A 26600-nucleotide genomic window follows, 5' to 3' on the forward strand; every position below is an offset into this window, starting at 1 on the left:
CTTTTTTCCACTAAGGCTTATTTTATGGGGAGATGTACGAAATTATTTACCGGGTTACAAGCAACGATAATATCGACTGTTGACTCCTCAGCGTCATCATTTTCTGTCTATTGAGAAAACCCATTGTAAAAGTATTGAAGAAAAAAACTCTACCGCTGTCTCATTCCTCCTTGACCCGCGGTGTGTGTGTGTGTGTGTGTGTGTGTGTGTGTGTGTGAAACAAGATCGCCTGTCATGGCAATTATGGTTTGTTTTTCAGTCCCTTGTAAAAAGGACTCTCAAAAGGAAAAGTAGTATTCAAAGAAGACTATTCACTAAGGGATATTTATTCATTTTTACACATACGGGGTAGGCAGCCTGTAGGTTACAAGCAGATAGAAAGTTCTTCTTTTCATCACAAGCTATGGTGTAGCCTAAAAATGCAATTTGTTGCTAGGCTGATCATCTTAAACGTTTTTTACTGCGTCTGTATTATAGGAAAATAAAATACTATTGAAAGAAACGGTTCTCTACAGGAAGTCACTCTTTTTTCCCATTACAAACGCCGGTGCAGCTTAAGAAAGTAAAATTACATCCGCTATTGTAAAAAAAAAAAAGAAATACAGAGAAAATTGTCATAATATTGAAACAGAATTCAAACTATGAGTTTGCGGAAAACTAACTGCCGCTCTGTCTCTCTATACAGCACAGAGTCAACTGCTGCTGGGCTGCAGAATGAAAGGATCCATCTTGTGTGTCTGTGACTTAGAAATTGTGACGCCTCCTCTCTGCTTTTTATTCCCCTCCCCTGCCGCAGTCCCTCCCTCTAAAAAACTTTTTTTCCCAACAACAGGTGGCGTGCTTCCGGAGGCTTCCCCTCCCTTCTCCGGATGCTGGGGGTTTCCCACTCCTCCCTAACCCGGATGCAATTCGTCACGCTTAGGGGATTAAATTATACACTTCCGGGGGGGAGGTCAAAAGGTCATGATTAGGGCCATCAATCACATCGGGTCATAAGCTGTATGGGAGTATCTCTCTGACATATTTCTTTATTTGTGTTCTACAGATGCCAAACTAAAAAAGATGGTCATAAGGATGAAGGTGAAGTCTGATGTGGGTCTCACTGACTCCGCTGCCTCCGGTCAAATCCTAATGAAGGTACAAACGTAGATTCTAGGTTCCTTGTATCTTTACTGTCGCATTATGGAAAACAGGTTGTGCAGCAAGAGTTCGTAAAACAACAGTAAACACCAAACACATCACAACAAACACAAAATATCTACAGAAAAAAATATTAGAGGTAAAGAAAAGTAGCAAAAGTTTTTTATTTTGTTCCAAAACATAACGAAATTTCCCTTTTAACATGATTTAAAAACATTTAAACATGATTATTACCTGCATAACAGGGACATAAAGCTATGTGTGGTAAATCTAACAAGTATGAAAAACAGCTCTTTTCTTTTATAATGTTTTTCTTTAAGTTGGAGACCATCCTGAGAGATCAGGGGTTGGCTGATATCAAACTCAGCTGGCAAAGTGATAAAAATGGCAGTGTCTTTCAGCGTTAGTTGGAAACTATGGAGTCGACGGGTAAGAGATGCTCACTGCAGACTGTATACATCATGCTGCAATTGAACTAGTTTTCATTTGAAACATATTAATCATTGTGGAAAGAAATATAGTCAATATAGTTAAAAGCCAAAACGTTAAGCATGTTGTTCTCTTTCCAGGATGCTGACTGCAGAAGTACCTATGTTGTTTTACTGTAGCGCTGATGGATGCAAACAGATTATTTACAGATTGGTTCTCACCTCACTGAATTTAGGTGGAAACTATAGGTTGGAAGTAGCACTCATACAATATAATATTAAATAAGGCAATGATATGAACTGAAATCCAAGTGCTAATAATAGATGCAAATCATTTTTAAGCATTGTAAAGTGTGCCTGGTTTGGACATCGCTGTCCAAGTGCTTTGTTTTGCAAAAATGCAAGAAGAATAGCTTTCTCTGCCTATTCCTGTAGCTTGAAAGAAAGAAACAAAAAACAAAACAAAAAACAAGTTTGTAGTTGTTCTATTACCTTGTTAAGGATTTTACTTCATTGCAATGTTACTGTTATGTTATCTTACCTGTGTCTGCAGTTTTATTCTGAATGCCAAAGGCCACAGGACCTCTGATAGTAAATCCAAGGTAGAAGGTAACTTGACGTTTTTTCCAACAGCTGTTTTGCAGATTGGCATTGATCTTAGTCTCTTTACCACCAACTCCTGTATATACTCCGTAGTCTCTTACTACTCCATCAAGTCTAAGAAGGAGCTCTTGGACATCAGGACTTCTGAAGATTTCTTCTTTCTTCCAGTTATCGCTCCAATCTGGTTTTGCTTTCAGATGATTTTCAATAATTGTTCTGTGAACAATTCTTTTCACACCTTCACCTTTTCCAATGAAAAACACAGGAAGAAGATACCTGGCACGAAAGTACTTCTTATATGCATTTTCGTAAGTGTTCTGCATTTGCTGAATTATTTGACTGATGTCATAAACACACTGGCCTTCATTTTCAGGCCAGTACAAGAGAAGGGTGAACATGTGCAGCTCAGGTGGGTCTGTGTCACTTGGGGGCATTTTCCGTCTAAATAGTGTGAGGATGTTGTTGACAAGAGACGTTTCTGAATCTGCACTTGGATGCATTTCTTTACACTTTGTAGATATGTCTTCGAGCTCTGATTGAGTGTATTGTTTGACAAGAAATGACAGCACTTCCACAGACTGGTCATCTAGGTTTCCCTCCTGAAACATCTGGATGAGTTGGTTTGCAGTTGTGTCTCCAACATACTTCTGGTAGCACTCTGAGGTGTCATCAGATATATATTTAGGATCATCTTTCTCTGTGTTAGGCCTTGAGTAAGTCAGAAATTGTTTTAAAAAAATGCCTTTTTTCTCCACTTTATCTCTCAGGTTTTCTAGTAGTTCAATGAATCCGAGGAGTTTGTAGCCTCTAAGTGATTTCAGGAAAGAGGTCGCCGATACTTTTTCTGTGAGAACTTTTTTCCAGGTTTCATTTTTACTGACAAGTTTGTCATACAGAGTATTGCAGACCTGCAGGTAACCAAAAAGCCCTCTTGAATTAAAAAGTCTTGAAACATTCCTCTTGCCATGTTCTTTCATGTCTGGTCCATCTTCATCCTCAGCTAATCTTTCTTCATCTTCAAAAGCTTTAATCGCTTTTTGAGCCATTTGCAAAATTTCACTTGTTTTGGCAGAAACATTTTGCTTCATTAGGTGGTTTTTATGGACTTGGCCAAGTGTGTCAGCAATAAATGAATTTTGAGGATCTCTTTTTAGTGCTTCAACTGCCCACACTTCTGCCTGATTGTAGTCTTCTAGTTCTATATAATAAAAGCGAGCAAGAGCTTGTGGAAAAAATGGATTTTGAAAGATTTTACATGAGGCCTTCTCTAAAACTGTTGCACACTGACATTTCCCCTCCATCGTATGAATGTCTAGAATTAGTCTAGAAAACTTTTCCTGTTTCATTTCTGTGCTGTTGACTTGGTCCACTTCTTTTTTCATTTCTCTTTTGGTTAGCATGTCTTTGACAAAACCAAGCAACCACAGAGGAATCTCATATCTGCAAAAACTGTTCAAGAAGTTTCTTGTTGTGTCACTTCTGGTCACACCTGTCTTTGCCAACAGTTTAGTACAACATTCTGCTATCATAGTGTGAGCCATGCGGACTTTTTTCTCACAACTTTCATTTTGTTGGAAGGTAATAATGAGATGATTTAAAGGCTGCATTTGATCCTCCAGTGAAAGGTCATCATACTTGTCTTGTCTGAGGAAGTCCAGGCACTGAGACTCCAGGAGATATGACCCTGGTACGTAGGCGTTCAGCAGACACAGGAAGGCAGCAAGCTTCAGTGACTGATTTGTTTTTTTCCTTTTTTCTAATGCAGCACATGCCTCCCTGACGTAGTCCTGAGAGAAATTACTTGCATTATGTTAAAGCCATGAAATTGTTCACATTTATCTTTGTACCTCTTTTGAAGCTCTTCCTTCTTCTTATCAAAAATTTTCTTCTCATTGTCTGAGAGTGTGTTCTTTAGGACAACGTGGTCACTCTGTTGAGGTGCATTGTTTCTCACACAGCTGAGGAAAATGACTAGAGGCATATGAGTAACTATCTTCTGCTCAGCAACTGTCATCATAATGCTGACTTCGAGATCTTCCAGAATCGACTCATTGTTCAGCAACAACAACACAGTTCCCTGGTGGTTTTGACTGCCTGCTGTGAAAAGTTGGACAACCTCCATTGCAACTTTTGTAATATCTGAGGTGGAGCCAGTTAAAACAGCACACCTGAAGGTTTTTCTCAAGTCCCACAACACCTGCATGGCCATTGTAGTTCCCCCACATCCTGGTTGGTGTGACAGTTTTACAGCTGATATCCCTGGGAATTTTCTATTTTTCTTAATTTGTTCCCTGAGTTCTTCGTATCCATCTCTTTTGATAAAAGTAGTTCCAGTCTTTAGGGACTCTGCCTGTTCACTGATGTAGAAATTTAACCACTCAGGTGGGGCCCCTCTGTAAAAGTTTTCCTCAGCCTTTTTTGTGCATTCCAGGAGGTCTTCATCTGAATATTTTCCTTCAAACTGATCTGCATGGAGAATATCCAACAATGGGAGGCTTCCCATATGCAATTCCCCTTCCTTAGTGGACCATGCTGGTCCATTTGCCATCTTTAGCTTTAAGTGTCCTGCAGCATAATAAACGTGTGAAAAGATTTTTAGTCTGAACTGTTCTCTGAGGCTAAATGGCAGTAGCACACACACATTTGAAATGTACATTACTAAGGGTTAGGATTTTACATTCATCAAATTATACCTACTGCGTTAGTTTTATTCTTGATTGTTATTATTCACTAGCTGGGCCCACGTCCTCATTTTAGGTCTGACAGCGTTTTAGTAGGTAAAAGTGAATGCTTTGACATGAATTGAGCTGCGGTTTGGGGAGGACTTGAAGGGGACTGGCGATGGCTCCCGGGCTGGGCAAATCCCCATGTACTAAATAGAAGTGAAGAAGTTAAAGAATGGAGAACAAGGGATCAGCTTGCAGTACTGGGGGGTACCTATATAGAGGAGCGTGTTTGGAGGCGTGGTCCTGCTCCTGCAATTCCGATACATAATCTCCAATTACTGGTTTTAACCCTTTAAACGCTGACCTAATTTAGCCTTTAAACCAGGGGTAGGCAACTCCAGGCCTCAAGGGCCGGTGTCCTGCAGGTTTTAGATGTGTCCTTGATATAATACAGCTGTCTTGAAGTTCCTCAACATGTCTTGAAGTTCTCCAGAGGCCTGGTAATGAACTAATCATGTGATTCAGGTGTGTTGACTCAGGGTGAGATCTAAAACCTGCAGGGACACCGGCCCTCGTGGACTCGGATTGGGGACCCCTGCTTTAAACCCTAAATGGTAAATGGCCTGTATTTATATAGCGCTTTACTAGTCCCTAAGGACTCCAAAGCGCTTTACATATCCAGTCATCCACCCATTCACACACACATTCACACACTGGTGATGGCAGCTACATTGTAGCCACAGCCACCCTGGGGCGCACTGACAGAGGCGAGTATGTGACGGTTAGCATTTTTAGCAAGGGTAGGAAACTCCAGGCCTCGAGGGCCGGTGTCCCTGCAGGTTTTAGATCTCACCCTGAGTCAACACACCTGAATCACATGATTAGTTTATTACCAGGCCTCTGGAGAACTTCAAGACATGTTGAGGAACTTCAAGACAGCTGTGTTATATCAAGGACACATCTAAAACCTGCAGGGACACCGGCCCTCATGGACTGGGATTGGGGACCCCTGGTTTAAAGGGTTAATTAAAATTTGGCATGTAGTAGTGTTTTAGAAAATAAAGCAGACTTGGAGATAAGTACTTCTACATCAAACTTGTAATTCTGACCCCTAAAGTTATCTTCATCCACTAAATATATTTTATGTATTGTACTTTTACAAGCCCCTGGAATCTTCTAAAACCTGGAATCATTATGTCCAAGCAGTTTTTCCCAGGTCTAACCACAGATTGACTGTAGGGTCATTCCATCTCATATCATCAAATCTTTACAAAAAAAATCTGCTCAAGCATCTTCAACTTTTTTAAACATGTATATAATGATTGGTGTGAAATTTTACATTCATACATAAAATACTTTTCAATATATATTTTTCTGAGAAAAACAAATCTGATCAATTTTCATACCAAACTCTGAGACTGTTGAGCAGAAAGTCTGTGTTGATTTAAGATGTAATCACTGCTGTTGTATATGTAGCACTTTTTGTGTCAGGACAGAGATTTACAAGTGTAACTTCACAAAAACTCCATAAAGATTTCTCTTACCTTGTGTTCTACTTGATGCAAATGTGTTTGATGTCCTCTCATATCTTACATGTATTAGTGACTAGTGACTTTTGTGCTGGAGTTATATATAGTATACAGCCACTTGTCACACCCAGGTAGGTGTGAGAGTAGATACTCAGCACACACTGACCAGATGAGGTAGTAGTAAGATATGTTCAAAATGTTTGAAGGAATCATTAGGACTTTATATTTACTTGCTTCTGAGAAAAAGGCAGATTGGAATAAAGCCTATTAAAGATATTCAGATGGAAAATCTAGAAGAAGCTATCAATGAAAGATCAGGGAAAATGTAAAAAAAATGTCTTCAATGTTTGAGGTTATTGTTTTCTTACTTTGACGCAGCAGTATTATTGTGCGACAAAGATTGAACATTTCCAGGAAAAGCGTGGGGGTGAGATCAACAGAAATGTTACTGACAAGAGGCCATGCAACTGTAAACTTTGTAACACTGTCAACAGTTTCTTTCATATTCTAACATGCTTTGTTTCCTTCATTTCTTTCTTCTTTCATTTCATTTCTTTCAAAGGCATTTTAAGTTTCCTTTTTCTGATAATGAAACGTACCACTGCAATGTTTTCTGTTCTTACTATCTGACTGTCAAATGTTACCAGTGTTTTTTAGGTTATGACATAGTCATGCTGACATTGGAGTGCGGTGTAATACACTTTTAAGGTTGCAGATGTGCATATAATGCTTAATAAGGACATTTTTAGGATCTTTTGGTTATTACAACTAAATGACAGGGCTCCACGAAATGTAACCTTGATCACAATTTTGGCTTCCCACGATTAAATTAACACAATCTTGAAAATGATCTGTTATTTAAAAAACAAAGCAAAAGCAAATTAAGTACTCCCTAAACGATGCCTGATCACAAGCTTTCATGTACCACACACGCACAGCTGTTCATTGCATCACACAGCTTGAAGTTTCCTGGACTTGTCAGTACAAGTAACACTGCCAAAAATCAGAACAACAAAAAACAAAATGTCTGGCACAACGTGTGGAAATGCTTGATTTTTAAATAATGTGTGTCTGTGCAGAGAACTAAGCTGACAATTTTTTCAACCAGCTGAAAAGGGGAAATGTAGAAGGATCCCACAGCTGTCGAGTACTTTTCTACGAGTTTAGTCCCATTTCCTTTGCTTCTCTGCAGCTTCTCTCCTCCTGCTACCCCCCCAAAAACCCATCTCCATAGAGACTGTGTCAGCTTCCAAAAAGACAAAAAACAAACTAAAAACCAGCAACAAACAACTTAAACATAAACAATCACAAAGAAAGAACAATACAGTATCCACATCTGAACCAAAGAGTAAAACAGTGAAATGTGGATTATTAAATATTAGGTCTCTCTCCTCCAAGTCTCTGTTAGTACATGACTTAATAATTGATCAACAAATTGATTTACTCTGCCTTACAGAAACCTGGTTGCAGCAGGATGATTATGTTAGTTTAAATGAATCAACACCCCTGAGTCATTCTAACTACCAGAAATCTCGAAGCACAGGCCGAGGGGGCGGTGTGGCAGCAATTTTTCACACCAGCCTATTAATTAATGAAAGACCAAGACAGACTTTTAATTCATTTGAAAGCCTGATGCTTAACATTGTCCACCCCAGCAGTGAAACTCAGAAACCAGTCTTACTTGTTATCATCTATCGTCCACCTGGGCCTTACACAGAGTTTCTGTCTGATTTCTCAGACTTTTTATCTGATTTAGTTCTGAGCTCAGATAAAATAATTATTGTGGGTGATTTTAACATCCATGTAGATGCTAAAAATGACAGCCTCAACATGGCATTTAATCTGTTATTAGACTCAATTGGTTTCTCTCAAAATGTAAAAGAACCCACCCACCACTTTAATCACACTCTAGATCTTGTTTTAACATATGGCATCGAACCTGAACATTTAACAGTGTTTCCTGAAAACCCTCTCCTGTCTGATCATTTCCTGATAACATTTACTTTTACAATAATTGATTACACAGCGGTGAAGAGTAGACTTTATCAAAGTAGATGTCTTTCTGAAAGCACTGTAACTAAGTTTAAGAATATAATCCACCCACTGTTATCATCTCCAATGCCCTGTACCAACACAGAGCAAAGCAGCTATCTGAACGCTACCCCAACAGAGGTCGATTATCTTGTTAATAATTTCACCTCCTCACTACGTACGACTCTGGATACTGTAGCTCCTGTGAAAACTAAGGCCTCAAATCAGAAGTACCTGACTCCGTGGTATAATTCTGAAACACGTACCCTAAAGCAGATGACTCGTAATCTGGAGAGGAAATGGCGTGTCACAAATCTAGAGGATCATCATTTAGCCTGGAGAAATAGTTTGCTGCTTTATAAGAAAGCCCTCCGCAAAGCCAGAACATCTTACTATTCATCACTGATTGAAGAAAATAAGAACAACCCTAGGTTTCTCTTCAGCACTGTAGCCAGGCTGACAAAAAGTCAGAGCTCTTTTGAGCCAACCATCCCTTTAACGTTAACTAGTAATGACTTCATGAACTTCTTCACAAATAAAATTTTTATCATTAGAGAAAAAATTACCAATAATCATCCCACAGATGTAATATTATCTACAGCTACTCCTAGTACCATTGATATTAAGTTAGACTCTTTTTCTCCAATTGACCTTTCTGAGTTAACTTCAATAATTACTTCCTCCAAACCATCAACGTGTCTTTTAGACCCCATTCCTACAAAACTGCTCAAAGAAGTCCTGCCATTAATTAATTCTTCGATCTTAAATATGATCAACCTATCTCTAATAATCGGCTATGTACCACAGGCCTTCAAGCTGGCTGTAGTTAAACCTTTACTCAAAAAGCCATCTCTAGACCCAGCAGTCTTAGCTAATTATAGGCCAATCTCCAACCTTCCTTTCATATCAAAAATCCTTGAAAGAGTAGTTGTCAAACAGCTAACAGATCATCTGCAGAGGAATGGTTTATTTGAAGAGTTTCAGTCAGGTTTCAGAGCTCAGCACAGCACAGAAACAGCTTTAGTGAAGGTTACAAATGATCTTCTTATGGCCTCTGACAGTGGACTCATCTCTGTGCTTGTCCTGCTAGACCTCAGTGCAGCGTTCGATACTGTTGATCATAATATCCTATTAGAGCGATTAGAACATGCTGTAGGTATTACAAGTACTGCGCTGCAGTGGTTTGTATCATATCTATCTAATAGACTCCAGTTTGTGCATGTAAATGGAGAGTCCTCTTCACACACTGAGGTTAATTATGGAGTTCCACAGGGTTCAGTGCTAGGACCAATTCTGTTTACATTATACATGCTTCCCTTAGGCAGTATCATTAGAAGACATAGCATACATTTTCACTGCTATGCAGATGACACCCAGCTCTATCTGTCCATGAAGCCAGATAACACACACCAATTAGTTAAACTGCAGGAATGTCTTAAAGACATAAAGACCTGGATGGCCGCTAACTTTCTGCTTCTTAATTCAGATAAAACTGAGGTTATTGTACTCGGCCCTGAAAATCTTAGAAATATGGTATCTAATCAGATTCTTACTCTGGATGGCATTACCTTGGCCTCCAGTAACGCGGTGAGGAACCTTGGAGTCATTTTTGACCAGGACATGTCCTTCAACGCACATATTAAACAAATATGTAAGACTGCTTTCTTCCATTTGCGCAACATCTCTAAAATTAGAAATATCCTGTCTCAGAGTGACGCGGAAAAACTAGTTCATGCATTTATTACTTCCAGGCTGGACTACTGTAATTCATTATTATCAGGATGTCCAAAAAACTCACTGAAAAGCCTTCAGCTAATCCAAAATGCTGCAGCAAGAGTCCTGACAGGGACTAGAAAGAGAGAGCATATTTCTCCTGTTTTGGCTTCCCTTCATTGGCTTCCTGTTAAATCCAGAATTGAATTCAAAATCCTGCTCCTCACATACAAGGTCTTAAATAATCAGGCCCCATCTTATCTTAATGACCTTGTAGTACCATATCACCCTATTAGAGCGCTCCGCTCTCGCTCTGCAGGCCTACTTGTTGTTCCTAGAGTATTTAAAAGTAGAATGGGAGGGAGAGCCTTCAGTTTTCAGGCCCCTCTTCTGTGGAACCAGCTTCCAGTTTGGATTCGGGAGACAGACACTATCTCTACTTTTAAGATTAGGCTTAAAACTTTCCTTTTTTCTAAAGCATATAGTTAGGGCTGGACCAGGTGACCCTGAATCCTCCCTTTGTTATGCTGCAATAGATGTAGGCTGCCGGGGGATTCCCATGATGCATTGAGTTTTTCCTTTCCAGTCACCTTTCTCACTCACTATGTATTAATAGACCTCTCTGCATTGAATCATATCTGTTATTAACCTCTGTCTCTCTTCCACAGCATGTCTTTATCCTGTCTTCCTTCTCTCACCCCAACCGGTCGCAGCAGATGGCCGCCCCTCCCTGAGCCTGGTTCTGCCGGAGGTTTCTTCCTGTTAAAAGGGAGTTTTTCCTTCCCACTGTCGCCAAAGTGCTTGCTCATAGGGGGTCATATGATTGTTGGGTTTTTCTCTGTATCTATGAAGCGCCTTGAGGCGACTTTTGTTGTGATTTGGCGCTATATAAATATAAATAAATAAATTGAATTGAATTGAATTGAATTGAATTGAATTGAATTGAATTGAATCTGTCATGTAGATGAATGGAGTGAAAGAGTTTAAATTTTATTTCTATTAAATGCACTCTTGTCCAGCTAAATATGGATCTCATAGATCTGCAGAGGTTAATTAGCAGTAATATAGAAAAATGTGAAAGAAGCCCTGTTGATATAGGTTTTGGTGCCTTTTTTTAATTTTATATTTTTCTTCTAAGTGAGGAATAAGCAGGAGCAGTTTTACTTTTGCCACTGAAAGAATAAAGTTATATATGAAGAAAACAAAGGAAATGTTTTATTTATGTTCTAGTCCTGCCATGTTGCAAGAGAGCCTGCTTATGCAGTTCAACAGACCGACCACGTTCACAACGTGAACCACGTTTTATTTTGCCTTTGCCATCAGAACGTCATTACAATCTGGCTACCTGACAGAAAATGACAATGAATCCACATTTTTGCACAGATTTGACCTTTTAAAGGTCCTAAACTTTTGATCAGCTGTAAAACAGCCTGTTTCAGTTTAAGTGTTGTTTTTAATAAATTGCATGCTCAAGACAATTTTTCAAGTGGTCTTCAACTTTTGAGCCGGACTGTGTTTTGATGTGTAATTTTAGTACAGTGAAAAAGTGACACAATTTTAGTTCAGTCTCATTTAAATTGTGACAAAACGCCAAATCCTTATATTTGTCTAAATATCCATGATATTTTGCTGGAGTCAGTCCAAAATAAATCATGAATCCAGAAATACTTCTTGCCTAAATTAACAATGCATGAGTTCTACATCCAGGCTGACTCAACATGTTGTGTAAGTGTGCTAAAACATGTTGTTAATGTTGCAACTAAAATGGTTAATTCCTCAGGGAAAGTGCGCTCAATCTCTTCACTTCACTTCAGGCTCAAACTAAATTTAACCATGTGCACAATAACAGGCGTAACTCGTAATCTGATCTATTTAAGAGCAACAATTCTTGACAAACATAACGAGGTGGATCAACTATGAAACAACCAAACCTGCCACATTATTTAAGAACTGTGTGCTTTACAAAAATAAGAGGCCATATGAATATTAGACAAAACATCCCACTGACTGACTCAAAAGACAGTAACACACAGTTACTGAACAGAATAAGATTTTTTTTAAGTGCTGGAAACAAGTAAACACTTGTCTACTGTGCATGTTCTTTCATGCTAACTCTATTTAGAATGCTTTCATATGTATTATTATAATAATACATATCATTATTATGAAAGCAAAATCAAAGCCATAGGACGCCATTCTTATGGCGCCATAGCTGCTATACGCTAAGACTGATAACATTAATATTAAAAATGTTTCAAAGATGCCTCTATTGCCTGCTACAGCAAAACATACATGCCTAGAAATGAACTTTGATCATTCAAACATCACCAGAAATTCCTTATTGTCAAACACGTCATGACACATGGGTCCTCCACACCAGCAGTTTGTAACTAAATCCAGTTGGGACTTTTTGTGTGCATGAGAATATTAGTCTCAATGAAAAGTACTTTTATATTTTATATTTTTGCTGTGCACCTCTAGAAAAATGCAATCACATGAAGTACAGAAGCAAAACACAACATTGAAGAAAGTCCAATTTCATTCAACTCAGCCTCCCTTTGACAGTTCACAGACACAAAACAAACAACATTGCTGCACGTCATCTCATCTCACATTCAGCATTCCTAGATTTGCAACATTCTCGTTGTCGTCACCGGCATCTCAACATCGCATTCTTCTGCAAGACCTGCCACATTCCACTGTTGTAACTCATCATTTCATGGCCCTGTATCACTCCACAAAGCATCTAATAACGATTAATCTTAACCTTAGACACTTAAATTATGTCTAAGGTATTACATTTGTATATTAACACATATAAAGCAAATGAAACTGATATAAAAACATTCTGAACACATGAATGTAGCATAAATCATCTAACTCATTATGAGATCATTTAATTGATAACTTTTTAGATTTTTTCTAGAAATGTTTATTAATTCTTAAATTTAGATCATTTATTATAAAAACAACACAGGAGGAATGACTGCAGCAGTTGGAAATAACCAGCACAGCACGGAGGTACTGGAGTTACATTCATATTTTATTTAGGATTGACCGATATTTCCACTACATAATTAAACTAATGAAGAAGTTAATGTCATAAAAATGTATTTATTTAGTTTCTCACATTTGGGGCTTACAATACAGTATTGATCACATTTGTGTGGTGACGTTACAGTCACTTAAAGCCTGTTTATTCTGCTTTCATTGGTTTGTGTTTGCACAATGGGTCCAGACTGTCTGTAATATAAAAGACTTTTTTTTGCACTTTGTGAATATAGTGCCTCATAAGGAGCATGCAACCCAATGTCACTGCAAAGTGTGTAATAGGCCAGCTGGACTATTGTGTGGATGTCATGCTTTGCCTCGCCTATGCATGCTTAAGCTACAGTACTTTGCAGAACCAGCAGAGGTTAAAAATGTATTTAAAGCATCACGAAAACAGTCAGGGGAAACTTAAACTTAAAGAAACATTACGAACACATTTACACGTAAATACATATCAGCCATTTAGCTTAATCATAATGTGACATAGAAGGAGCCTGGAGTGTACTTCATAACATCCTTTCTCAGAAGTGTCTTGTTAGCTTTAAATAAATTACAGACCTCTGCTGGTACACGTGTCAATTTCACGCCTGGGGGAGGCAAAGCGTGACATCCACTCAATGGACCAGCGGCTCTGTCGGGTTAGAGAATGTTTCATATATGATATTAATGTAATGTTTTTTGATGTAGGCTCTAGAGGGCAGGATGTGACCACATTTACAGTGAACCAATAACAGCACCTCCTTTAAGGCTGTTTATTTCTTCTTTTGAAAACAACAGGTTTATTTTGTTATTTTTATTTTGATCGGTGTAACTGATGCAGGTGTAATGTTCACAGCTGTGAGTGCAGTGGCAAAACTGTCTTTTTTCACACAGTCCTCTGGGAGTTGAGCTCCACATATTTCTGGTCTTCAGTAATAATGAAGCTCAAGTGTAACTTGAGTAAGGAACATCTGTAATCACTCATCCGGCTGCAAACTCAGTGCTGACATCATTACTCTGGTCCAATCATTTTCCTGCCTGTCTTCTGTTCTCTGTGTTTGAAATCTTAGTGCTTTTCCATTATTCTGTCTTTCAGACTTCCATTGATGCCTCCCACCTCCTCCTCATCTTTATATTCACTACCACCAGCATCTAGACTCCAGGGGGTAATCCTCACTCCTCCCACTGCTGGGATCTCATTCTGTTATGATGGGTCACTGATGTCTAATTGCCAAATAGCCTAAATGAATTCTATAGCTCGATGAATCACGCTCACTTCTTCTGCATGAACTGTCCATGACCACCAAAAGTGGAAATTACTAATGTGGCATTTGTCTCCTTATAGACACCAAATTTCTATTCAGACACATCCCTGCAAGCGTTACGGTAAGTGTCGACAGCAGATGGGCACTAAAAAAATAATTCAGGCCAAGAGTTTGATTCCTATTTAGTCTGCTCTGTTTATACAAATCATCAGGCTAAGTAGGCAAATTCCAGTTGGTTGTTATGCTGTCATATATCACATTTTCACTGAAGTATCACTATGGACAAAATATTTATGAAATTATGTTGGTCTGATATTTACTTCAGAAGGGTTTCTCTTTCATTTTTAGACAAACTAATTAAGAGCAGTGGCAGCTGGGTGGGTGGTCTAACAAAAGAATTAAAGTTCACACTACTAGCAGCAGCATCATATCCTCGATACCACATTACAACCAAAAGACCTTATCGTAGCAATACCAACAAAACTACATAAGGGAATACCCAGAATGCCAGTCACACACACTCTCACACAGATTTTGACTAGTTGTTGCTGTACACATACATGCCTTTTTTCTATTGGTGGTTGTTGTTGTTTTTACAGAGACAAAATATGCAAGAATGATAGCTGATGATCAGAATGGGGCAGGTTCTGTGTGTTTATAGCAGATAGAAACATTTAGCCAGGATGAACTGCAGGTTTGTAAAAGTTGTTTTTCTCCCTCTAAAGGGAGGAATAAAAATTAATTTAGATGTGTTTTACATGAAGGCGCTGACGTAGTTATCAAAAACGTTAAACTGTCAAAGCCACAGTAATGATGGTAGGCGATCAAGTTTTAAACCTTGATATATTTCAGACATTGGTCACTAGGTGGCAGCAGAGTTCCTCTGCATTGCCTCAGTGTGTAAGATGAAAACTTAAAAAAAATCCCACTCTTGTTCTCTTGAATGAGCTTTTTTTATGATATTTCACTCCTCAGAAATTCATCATCATAAGTTAAGAGAACAAAAAGCCCTGGTATTTTTCTGTTTACAAATAGAGATGAAGAAGAAAGCGCTCTGAAAATGTAAGTGCTTCTAAACAAATGTGAAAAGATTCATGGATACAGATAACCTGCCCAATTCTCATCTGACCAATATATTACAGCAAGTTTGTTGTTTTTTGTTTTTTTTTTCCTTTGTAGTAGACTGAAAATTTAGCTTTAATACTCTTTAATGCTTCCCACGTACAGCTATGCTTTACCAAGAAAGAGCACAGAGGTCATGCTGATGCAGGAGCAAGGCACCAAGACGTACGTCGATGCTGTCCTCAAGACTCACCACCGAGTCGTTCAGGTAAGACCTGGCTTGTTGTGTTTTTTGGGGTTTTGTTTGTGCTTTCAGCTCAAACTGCAGGTGTACTGAGAGGTTTTAAAGACCTAACTGTTAACAGTGTCCAGCTGAGCACTCTGAACGCCGCGCTGTGTCCCGTGTGAGTAAGCTGTTGCATGTTCATCTTTTAGTCCATAACTGTTGGAGAACATTAGAAGTGCTCACTATAACAAACCAAACTCCATCTTACTCTTAAAAGCAATGTGCATGTGTAGTTTTTAGTCATATCATAATTTTTACTACTAATCCACTTCTCTCCCTCTGTACCTCTCAGCACACCGAAGCTGATTTCCAAGCACGGTTCAAGGCGCGTCCAGAGCTGGAGGGGCTCATCGCTCAGATGAACCAATAACCTTCACCGAGTATCAACACTACAGTACTTGTACGACAACTAATTTATAGCGCATTGCTCATTCCTCAATAACATCCCGTAAAAACTGATTTTCTGCTTTAAGAAAAACAAAAGTGTGCACATTTCTATTTGTCTTATTGGGGGAAATAAAACCATACTCACTTTTTTTCCAGCTCAAAACTTTTTTTTTATTATTTAATCTACAAATTATTCTGCTTCATTGAAAAGTTTGAACACCAAACGTAGGCACGATATCATTTTTCACTTTTAATTAAAACAAAGTAGTTATAATAAAATGTGAGTTATTATAATTAAGTCTGTTTATTTAAATATTTTTCTCATCTTCTGAATAAAGATTAACTTCCATTTCCCATCTTGTAGAAAACATAAAACACATAAAATTACAAAGACAAAAAAAGGTAAAATATTATTTAAAAAAGGCATTTTTAAAATTTTTGAAAAAAGAAAAAAAAACAATTATTTGGTTGCGAAAACAAGATTCTGCAATGTTCATAGGTTTATATACTTTAAACAATAGATTTAACCCTTAATGTTTATGCCACTAACTAGATAAAATTAGGTTTAATCATTCTTTCACATCATATTCTTGCACAGGAGGTACAGAAAGGCCGCATGTTAATCAAATGTACAGATCGGCTCCATTTTCTAAGCAGTCATTACAGTCATGTTCTTTCACTGAGATCCTTCAAGCTCATACATGAGAAACCTCAGACTTCATCCCTCTCAGGATTTTATAGACATCTCTGCTCTGTTGTGTCAGCGTCACAGACTAAACAATCTCTCTCATTTGGTCTCATGTTGCATTTGAACTTCTCTCATCACCATGTTTGTCCTCAGAGATCACATCCTTTTCCTGAAGCTCGTCTACAACAGCTGCTGCCTCACTCGCTCTGCCAATCAGAGCTGTCCAATGGCAAACCACGAAATCCTGAGCAGAGGAAGTTGGTGAAAATTTAAAAAGAAAAAAAAGTCTAGTGTTCAGATCATCACTGTTGAATACTAGACAGTGATGATCTATATTAGGATTATAGTTGTGAGAAAAGAAGTAAATCCTTTTTTCAGTTCTAAGGTTTTACTTATCAGAATATAATAAATATCGCTTTGTCCTTATCAGGTTGTAAAAGATCAACTCACTCATTTTTTAATGAAAATTATGGCAAAACGCTGAAAAACTAAATAGACTTTAATGCTTCCATTAATACAGAGGGTAAATAGCAGCCTGGTGCTGCAAACTAAACAAAGCTACGAAGCTGCTCTCTTTTCTTTTACAAGAAATCACCACAGCTGACAGATTTCCAGGGAAGAAAGTAGTAATAATTTTAAAGAAACAAGTGTTGATGCCCAACAGTCTGGTGAGAATTATTATTCACAAAAAGAAAACATTCAAGGACGGCTTCCAGTGTTCACACGAGTCACCATCCCAGTAAATGTCAGACCGTGCAATGCTCAGGGAAGCTACAAAAACCCCAAAAGACCCTAAAGGCCTCAATTAGCATGTTATATGTTGAAGAAAGTCTCTTCACATGTTCTCTTCTCGTTTTGCAGCCACAGGAACTAAACATTTGAGTTGAACTTCTCGGTATACCAAAGTTTTCAAGAGAAAAATGCAAGGGCATCTGCTGACAGATAAAGCTTGGCTGAAATTAAATCATGCAGCAGGACAATGATCCCAAGCACAGGAGAATGGAGCAGTCAAAGTACAGACCTCAACCGGACTGAAATGCTTTTTCAGACAGCTGTGTGTAAATGAATGACAGCAAAGTTCAATGAACTGAAGCGGTGCTGTAAAGAAGTGTGAACCAAAATACCTCCACAATGATGTGAGAGACTGATAAAGTAACACTGATTGCTTCTTATTGTTGCTAAATGTGGTTTTACAAGCCACTAAATCTTGTGTTGTGCTTAGTTTTTCACACACTACTTCTGCACTTTGGCCTAGTTTTGTTAAATGAATAAATATAAACACATTCCTCATCTCAGGTTTGTATTTAGATTCTTTCAGAATCCGATTGGAACCAGATGTTTTTTCCCCTTCAAATTATAGCTGGATAAGTAAAACCTTAGAATAAAAAAGTGGTGTACCTTCTTTTTCATGACTATTTTTTTAAAGGGATCTACTTTGATAACAATAATAATCTAATAATAATGGATTAAAACGAACCTCTTACCCTGTTCTTGGTGAATGCTTGAGTTTAATAGTCATCTGGAATAAAAGGGTTCAAGCTGGTCAGATGGTGGCTGTTTATAGTTTAGATGAGCTGCGTTAGGGTAACAACATATAAAACACTAACCTGTTCCGATAGCGCACGTCCACACGGTGTCCTTTTCCTTTCCTCCCCTGCGCTCAACTTCAAGTTTCAGTTTCAAGTTTCCGAAGTCGCTTTTCACATTTCCAATGACCACCTCAAAGAAATTAGTGTCGCTCCACTCCAACATGAACTGCTGTTTCTGCAGAGAAAACATTTTATGGAAACTTGAGGATTTTTGCTGTTTCTATGTTATGGTGCAATGAACAGAAGTGCAGCTTAGTCCAAACCTCAGGGCAGATTTGTGCTGTGTCCAAGTCTGTTGAGAGGTAGAAATAACTCTCCAGCTGTACAGGGTCAACAGGACTTGTCTTTTGGATTTTTCTGAATCCGTCAGATTTCTCCTTCTTCTCCACTTCCTGAAACATGGAAAAATGGACCATTCTTCACATACAAGTAATGATTGGAAATCTTTGGGAATCGTGTTCACATCTATTCATGTCTTTAATGAACATATGTGTTTGTGTTTATATCAAGATGAGAACATTGATTTGCACTACTGCAATCCATGTAACTGAAAAGGGAAAATGGCAAGAAAACACAAGTAACAACTACAAAGTTAAAAAAAAGCTCAAAGCTGTTCAAAAAACAGCTTTTGAAAGAATGATTAAATTACATTAGCATAAAGATGGCTGTAAGTTCTTAACTTTTAATGCAGTTTTCTCTGCCTGAAAGTCAGTAATGTTGTCAGTTGGGTTGTCAAAACATTTAGAGACCAAACTCTATTAATTTGTTGCCTTGTGGTGTCACTGTGTTTTTGTATTTATCAATGAGAGCATTTTATTTCTCTGTGTTATTATATATTTTTCCTCACTTCTACTTTATATTGTTGCTCCAGTACGTGGCATTGTATTACCTGTTGTATTAGAGGATCATGTGGGACCAGGTAAACGTGCAGAGTGAGGCCAGATGTGATTTGCATGTATATCAAGACATCAGCAAAAACTTTTAGATATAGGCCCAGTTTCTTTAGGATCATGGCTCCTCTTAGAAAGAACTCCGGCTTGTTTAACTTCACATGGGATGATGTCATTTCAGACACTTGCTCCAAATAACCTCCACTGCTGTCCACATGCAGAACTCGAAATATGTCTGACATCACATTTTCACCTGCAAAGCACAAACAGTCGTGTGCATAAATATCTTTATTACTGTAATAAAACAATCATATGTGTTTTACGACTGCTCACCTGTACAGATCTAGTGCGGCAGACGGACTTCCTCTAGCTTCCCATCTGTGACTTTGATGTCCATTAGGGGTCCTGCTGGTATGTAGTCCATGCATACAGGTTTCCTCATGAATCGCTCCCATGAGCTAAACTGGTATCTGAAGCTGACGGTTTCCTTACAAACCCACCGCAAGGCAGACTCGCTGCATTCATATTTGCCACTTTCAGACTGCAGGCTGAATTTGAATAGACAAGACAAAATGCTCTGTTATGCTCTGTTCACATGCACGAACAGAAACAGCAAAACTGCAAAGCAAATAATATAAAATGGCACTTGTAATGAATTACTTTATGGTCTGTCTTATAGTTATCGATAACCTTTACCTGTAAGTATGAACCTCCTCCATTATCTCAACTTCAGGTTTCAGCTTCGTCCACTGACTGGAGTCCTGTTGTACAAGATATTTTTTTCATTATATTTTTACAATATAATTATACATTTACATTATGACTTTAGAATTTTTATGTGACATACAATATATGAGAAACAAACAAAATCCCAGAGAAGTAGAAACTTACTGTTTCATTGTCAAAAGTCTTCAGAAGTCTCTCTGATGGTTCTTGTAAAGCAAAGTTAAATTTTAAAGAGCTGGCCAACAACATATCATTCAGACACATTGGTTTTTTCCCCTTTACCACAAGTGCTATCTTGTGTGAGATTTCTACATAACAAAATTACATTAAGTACATATAAGATATCTATTTTCTATTGTTAGAATCTTTAAGTGTAACAATAAAACCAGTTTAGTACAGGAAAACTTTGTACGCAGCACTAACTCACTTTGATAATGGCAGTACAAAATGTGTATTATTAACACATATGACATTTGTAAAGATGAGGACTTTAGTAACTTAATTTTCTTACCCTCAGCTCTGTGAACGTTGTAAGCAACAGGACCTCCGATTGTAAATCCAAGATAAAAGAACACATGGCCTTTTTTCCAGAGGCTGTCTTTTCGGTTGGCATCTAACTCGATCTCTGTGTCACCAAATGTTGCATACAGCCTGTAATCTTGCACTATACCTTCAATTCTGAGGAGTTTGCCTTGGACTGTCGGATCAGTGAAAATATCGTCATTCCTCCAGTTTGTTTTTGGGTCTTCCAGTGCATCTTGGGTCCACAAGATTTCAAGGTTGCGTCTGTGAACAAATCTGTTCAGACCCTGACCCGGTCCAAGAAAAAATATGGGTCGAAGGTACCTTGACTGAAAGAGTGACTTATATTCTTGTTCATAGGATTGCAGAATATTTTGGATTAAATGAGGGAGGTCAGAGGCCAATTCGTGTTCACCATCTGTAGGCCAACACAACAGCAGAGCTAACATGTGAAACTTGGGTTGCATCTCAGGAGCCAATGGCATTTTCTCTCTAAAGCTGCTTTGGTAGTCGGAGCTGGACGGAGGTTCTTTCAGATTTATCAGCATGATATTGGCCAGAACGTAGTTGAGTAAGGCATGTGTAGCAGAATGTTTGTGTTGACAGATTTCTCTCCACCATACAGCAATGTCCTTGGTGTCTGATCTAGTGCATCTTTCAAGACATGAAAGTACTCCCGGAGAAGTGACAGCCAGTTTTTGTTTAAGTTTGTGGAAGGCTTTCTGGAGTTGATCATTTGGTTCTGCGTCTCCAACATACTTTTTGTAGCATTCTATTGTCTTTCTGGACATGTAGGATGAATCGTCTCTTTTAACAACAGAATATGAATAAGTTAAAAACGTGTCAAAAAATTCAAATCTTTTCTCAACCAAATCTCTGAGGCTGTTTATTAGCTCTTTAAACCTGACAATGTTCCTATCTCCGGTGGATTTCAGGACAGAGTCCAGTGACATGGTTCTTGTGAGAACTTGCTTCCAAAGTTCATCATGTCTGATAAGATGGTCATACAACAGGCTGCAAACTTCCAGATAACCAAACAGCCCTCTGGTGTTTAAAGCACGCAAGACTTTTACATTCCCATCTCCTTGTTTACCCTTTGCATGTTCATTTTTAGCAAGTTTTTCTTCATCTTCAAAAGCTTCAATGGCTTTTTGGGCCAGTTGCAAAATTTCGCTTGGTCTGGTATAAACGGGCATCTTCTTTAGGTGGCTCTTATGGACTTGGCCTAGTGTATCTGCAACAAATGAACTCCAAGGAGCCCTCCGCTTTGCTTCTTTTGCCCAAATTTCTGCATTGTAGTAGTCTTCTAGTTGAATATAATAAAAACGAGCAAGAGTCTGTGGAAAAAGTGAAACTTCATAAAACTTATTTGAGGCCATGATCAAAACTGACAGACTGTTGCCCTCATCTTCTCTCTTTGTAATATCTTGAATCAGTCTGGAAAACTTTTCTTTCCATTCTTTAATGCCATGAGTTGGGTCCTCTATTACCGTAATTTCTCTTTTATTTAGCATGTCTTTGATAAACCCAAGTAAATATGGAGGAACATAACTTCTGCAAAAACTGTTCAAGAAGTGTCTTGTTGTGTCACTTCTGGTCACACCCGCATTAGCCAACAGTTCAGTACAACACTGAGCTATCATATTGTGAGCCATGCAAACCTTTTTTTCAGATCTTTCACCTTGTTGGAAGGTGACGATCAGATGACTGAAAGGCTGCATTTGATCCTCCAGTGAAAGGTGACCAAACTTGTCTCTTCTGAGGAAGTCCAGGCACTGAGACTCCAGGAGATATGAACCTGGTACGTAGGCGTTCAGCAGACACAGGAAGGCAGCAAGCTGCATCTTCAGTGGCTTATTTATTCTTTTGATATGTTCTAATGTAGCACATGCGTTCCTGATGTAGGCTTGAGAGAAATTAGACTGCAGAATGTTAAAACCATGAAACTGCTTGCACCGATCACCAAATCTTCTGCCAAGCTCTTCTTTTTTCATATCAAAGTCTGCTTGCTCTCTGTCTGAGAGAGATTTTTTGAGAATTATAGATTTTCTCATTTTCCTCTTGAACTTTTGTTTCAGTTCATAAGAACGCGCCTTTTGGTGGATAATCCCGTCACTGCTTCTCACACAGTTCAGTAAAATTACCACAGGCAAATCAATTTCTATATCCTGTTCAGCAATCTCATCCATAATCCTGTCCTGGAGGATGATGAACTCATCATTTAGTAACAACAGTACCGTTTTCTGGTGGCCATGGCTACCTGCTGTAAAAAGGCTGACCACATCTTGAGCAACTTTTGTGATATCTAATGTTGAACCTGTCAAAACAGCGCATCTGAAGGTTTTCCTCAAGTCCCACAGCACCTGCATAGCCAGTGTGGTTCCCCCACATCCTTGTTGATGAAACAGTTTAATTGTTGATGTCCCAGGGCCTTTTCTTCTCAGGTGAATTTGTTCTTTAAGGGTTTCATATCCATCTCGTTTGATAAAAGGAGTTGCATTGCCATCTGACACTGCTTGTTCACTGATATAGAAGTTTAACCAGTTCGGTGGGGCCCCTCTGTAAAAGTTTTCCTCCACTTGCTCAGCGTGTTGAGGTTCAACAAACTCTCCTTCAAACTGATTGGCATGGAGGACATCCAAAAATGAGAAGGAATCACTGATTTTACTCCTTGCATCTGCTTCTCCACCTTCAGCAGTGGACAGGGCTGGTCTGTTTGCCATCTTCACACTTTCACTTTACTTCATGGTAATGAATGTAAAAACAAAACACAAACATTTGTTAGTCTTATGTCTTAGCTTAAACTATTTGTAAATTAAGCTCTTACTTTCACTTTATGGAATGTGATATATTTAAATAGCCATTTCATTGCTGGTGGAGTACACACATATATAGCCTTCTCCATGTAAAGGACCAAACAATAACTTCAACAAAAACTTTCAGATCTTAACGGGATTTATCTTACCTTCTCTAAAATGTCACGGACAGCTCTAGCGATCTGCTATTAGGCCATGCGTTCAAGCACTGGGACCGTGAATGTGTACTGTAACTAGGTTGCCAACTCCCTGAAAAATAAATAAGGGACACCTCGTGGCCAGGGCCGGGCAACCTAGTTGTCTTCACCCTTCCCAGTGTGGTAGCTCTTTTTTGTGTGTGTGAAATTATTTTTTAACCATTTGACTTGAATTTGATTTAAGCAGATGCATATTCTTTGTGATATGACCATATGGGAAACAAATGATCATTTAGCCATTTATTTTTAGCTCAAAATGACAACATTAACACAGTAAAACAGGTCTCTTTCTTAAACAGAAGCCTGTCATGCTTAACTTTTGAGAATAAAAGTAAATCTTTCTTTAAAAGAACTCTGTCCTGCTTAACTTAAAATTATATAAATTAATAGAAAGCAATAGAACGAAAAATATTCTTGTAACTGTGCACATTTAGTGCATTTAGTACAATTGGCTTCAGTTGAGGTATTATTTCTGCTTTTCTAATGCTAATCAGCTGCTCCTGTTTGTAAACCCACTTGTTCCCATGATTACGCATCATAACTCATCATCATTATTAATCTATGTATTACTTTTATGTATTAGTCATCTATTTGTTGTAATCATCTATCCTTGCAGTTGTTTATTACACAAAATAAATTATATTATCACACTTCTGGCCACATAGCGCTGATATTCACTGCACATGCCCATATTAACCTTAACCAGAGGGTTTAAAAAACAAACCAGTGTTTACATACCATATCTGCTTCTGCCGTGGCCTGGTGGACAACAAATTGGTTAAGGGTTCCCCGAGCTTTCACGCCCCTCACGTTCTTCATGTGCCCACCATTAGAAGCATGCCTATGGAAAAAGTGCGCCGGCACACAGTGCAGTGCGCTTTATAGGTGTTATGGTGACCTTTCCCAGCCAGGTGTTTCCCTTTTCCCATTCCTCCCTGTACTTTTGCAGCCTTTTTTTCTTTCTCTGAGCGAACAAACATTGCTGCTCTGATGCTGGGCTCACACTGTGCGATTTTTGGCCCATTTTGAGATGATTTTTGAGTCATGCGACCGATTTGGCGATCGGCCCAATTTTGGCCTTCATCGTGCATCGTGTAGTATACGTGGGGTAACGAGAAGCGATTAACACCTCGAGCAGCTCCCGATCATCAATCGCTCGTGAGCCGCTCACACTGCTCACGCGCAAACACGTAAACGTCGGTGAAAAAGATGGAGCAGCACAGCAGTGCAGCGTGTGATCTGGACACAAGCGATGGAGGCACAACTTGTAGAACTTCGGAAAGCTCATCCGAGCCTTTTCGACGTGGCATCACAAAATTATCACGACCACAACAACCGTGAAAATAGTTGGATTTACACTGCTGCTCAATCACAGCTGCCTGATCAATGTTTTTCATTAGCAATTTAGCAAAGTTGATGGTGGTGGTTTGTGTGTCTGTGTGAGTGAAAGACAGAGCGACAGATTTTCTGTTATAACCTTCATGTTATGGAGGCACAGTGTGAGCACTCAGGTCGCATCAGAGCATCGGGCGGTATAGTGTGAGACCTGCATCGTGACCTATAAACTTATAACCCCTGCGAGTCAATCGTGCAGTTTGAGCAGGAGCTGAATAACGCGACTGAAAAAAATCACACAGTGTTTGCCCAGCTTTAGGTGTACTGTCGTCCGAGACCGCAGTGTCGGCGTTTGTTTCCCTGTTGGCCATGCTTCTTGTTGTGGTCATCTGTTGTCTTCCGGTATTTTCTCCGCAAGCGACCTTTCCTCGACCAATGAGATGAGCGGTAATCTGAATTGTCATAAGTGTGCTGTCAGCTCATTGGTCACAAAGCAGGAGAGGGGCTGGGAGTTATGCTTTCAAACAAAGCGTTAATTCCATTAACATTTATAGACTACTTTTGATTCTCACTGTATTACGGGACAAAGTGCGTCCCTTATTAGCTCAACACGGGACGTGTACTTTTGTTTCTAAATACGGGACGATTCCGTTTTTTAAGGGACGGTTGGCAACCCTAACTGTAACCCAGGAGGTAGTAGACACACCCAAAGCAGGAAGAGATAATCCCTTACAAACATGGACACCTCTACACTTTTAACGTCAGAGCAGTTCTAAAACAATCCCAGGCGCATTTCCTTCCTGCTTAAAGTTTCTTTTTTTTAAAGGCAGGGGCTACACTTGACTCGTTCAGTCGATAAACAAGTCAAATATTGCACAATTAGAAGCCAAAGAGTGGAAATTTGCAAATTTATCCAGCACAAATAATAAAATAGGTGGTATATGTTAATTTTGTCCTATATTCAAACATTACGTGCACTTCTTCAAAGCGGTATTGTATTCATAAGTTCATTTGATAAGGAAACGTTCATCACAACAGGAAATACTGACGTTTCACTATGAACGCGTTCATGACGGAAGATTATTTTATTCCGTCACTAGTTCGCGCTTGTGGTTGAGTTAACCTGTTATTCAAGTTCATATAGAGATAAAGTTAAGTGTTACGAACGAGTACGATATAACGACATGATGATTTACAAACGTGTACAATGATTTGTGTGTAATGAGGACTCACAAGCGCGTGCTTCGATCGACCATGTAAAACCCTCCTACGCATGCGCATATCCAAGCCTGAATAAAGGGTTTCAAAACCGTTATGTGCTTCCGACGGGAAGCTCAATATTGACGTTTCGATAGCGTATTGAGTATCTACGGTCATTGGTATTGAGCCACCAAGGCACAGATGTTTCAAAACCCTGTTCCAAAGTGCGGTAGAAAACACCCAGGTCACGTGACCACGACAAACTCCGACGTTGTTGTGTGTTTCACGCCTGTTTCGACAGGTGGCGTACTTGCTGCTTCCAGCCAACGAGAGGCGCCAGGATATGAATCAGTGATGTTTTTGACATTATAGCTTCTATTTTTTTGTGTGTGTAAAAACAAAAAATGTATCTGATTATTCTTATTCTTATTATTTGATGAGATATAAAGTCATACGTAAACTCATTAAAATATCTCAATAAAAACTCATCTGCTTTC

The 26600-nt window shown here is 38.9% G+C and overlaps 1 protein-coding gene across 5 annotated transcripts; it reads right to left on the reverse strand.

Moving 5' to 3' along the window:
• Window positions 1-16568: 16568 nt before the first annotated feature.
• On the reverse strand, window positions 16569-26335 carry LOC113019137 (caspase recruitment domain-containing protein 8-like). Of its 5 annotated transcripts, none has more exons than XR_003271958.1 (10): window positions 26137-26335; window positions 20545-23296; window positions 20199-20239; window positions 20004-20068; window positions 19641-19855; window positions 19307-19560; window positions 18681-18809; window positions 18436-18592; window positions 18313-18347; window positions 16569-17072 (listed from the first exon to the last, which is right to left on the reverse strand). XR_003271958.1 is itself a non-coding variant. In XM_026162674.1 (5 exons), exons 1-4 carry the CDS (start codon window positions 19547-19549, stop codon window positions 18337-18339), a joined length of 540 nt encoding a protein of 179 aa, XP_026018459.1. In that variant the 5' UTR covers window positions 19550-19557; the 3' UTR covers window positions 16569-17072; window positions 18313-18336. The 5 variants fall into 5 exon arrangements, 2 of the variants coding, with proteins under 2 accessions (XP_026018459.1, XP_026018460.1); XR_003271957.1 differs by lacking the exon at window positions 26137-26335 and adding an exon at window positions 23521-23634; XR_003271959.1 differs by lacking the exon at window positions 26137-26335 and adding an exon at window positions 23521-23634 and having other exon boundaries at window positions 18306-18347.
• Window positions 26336-26600: the final 265 nt, after the last annotated feature.

This window comes from Astatotilapia calliptera, chromosome 3, assembly GCF_900246225.1.
Source record: "Astatotilapia calliptera chromosome 3, fAstCal1.2, whole genome shotgun sequence".
NCBI classification, from domain to species: Eukaryota; Metazoa; Chordata; class Actinopteri; order Cichliformes; family Cichlidae; genus Astatotilapia; species Astatotilapia calliptera.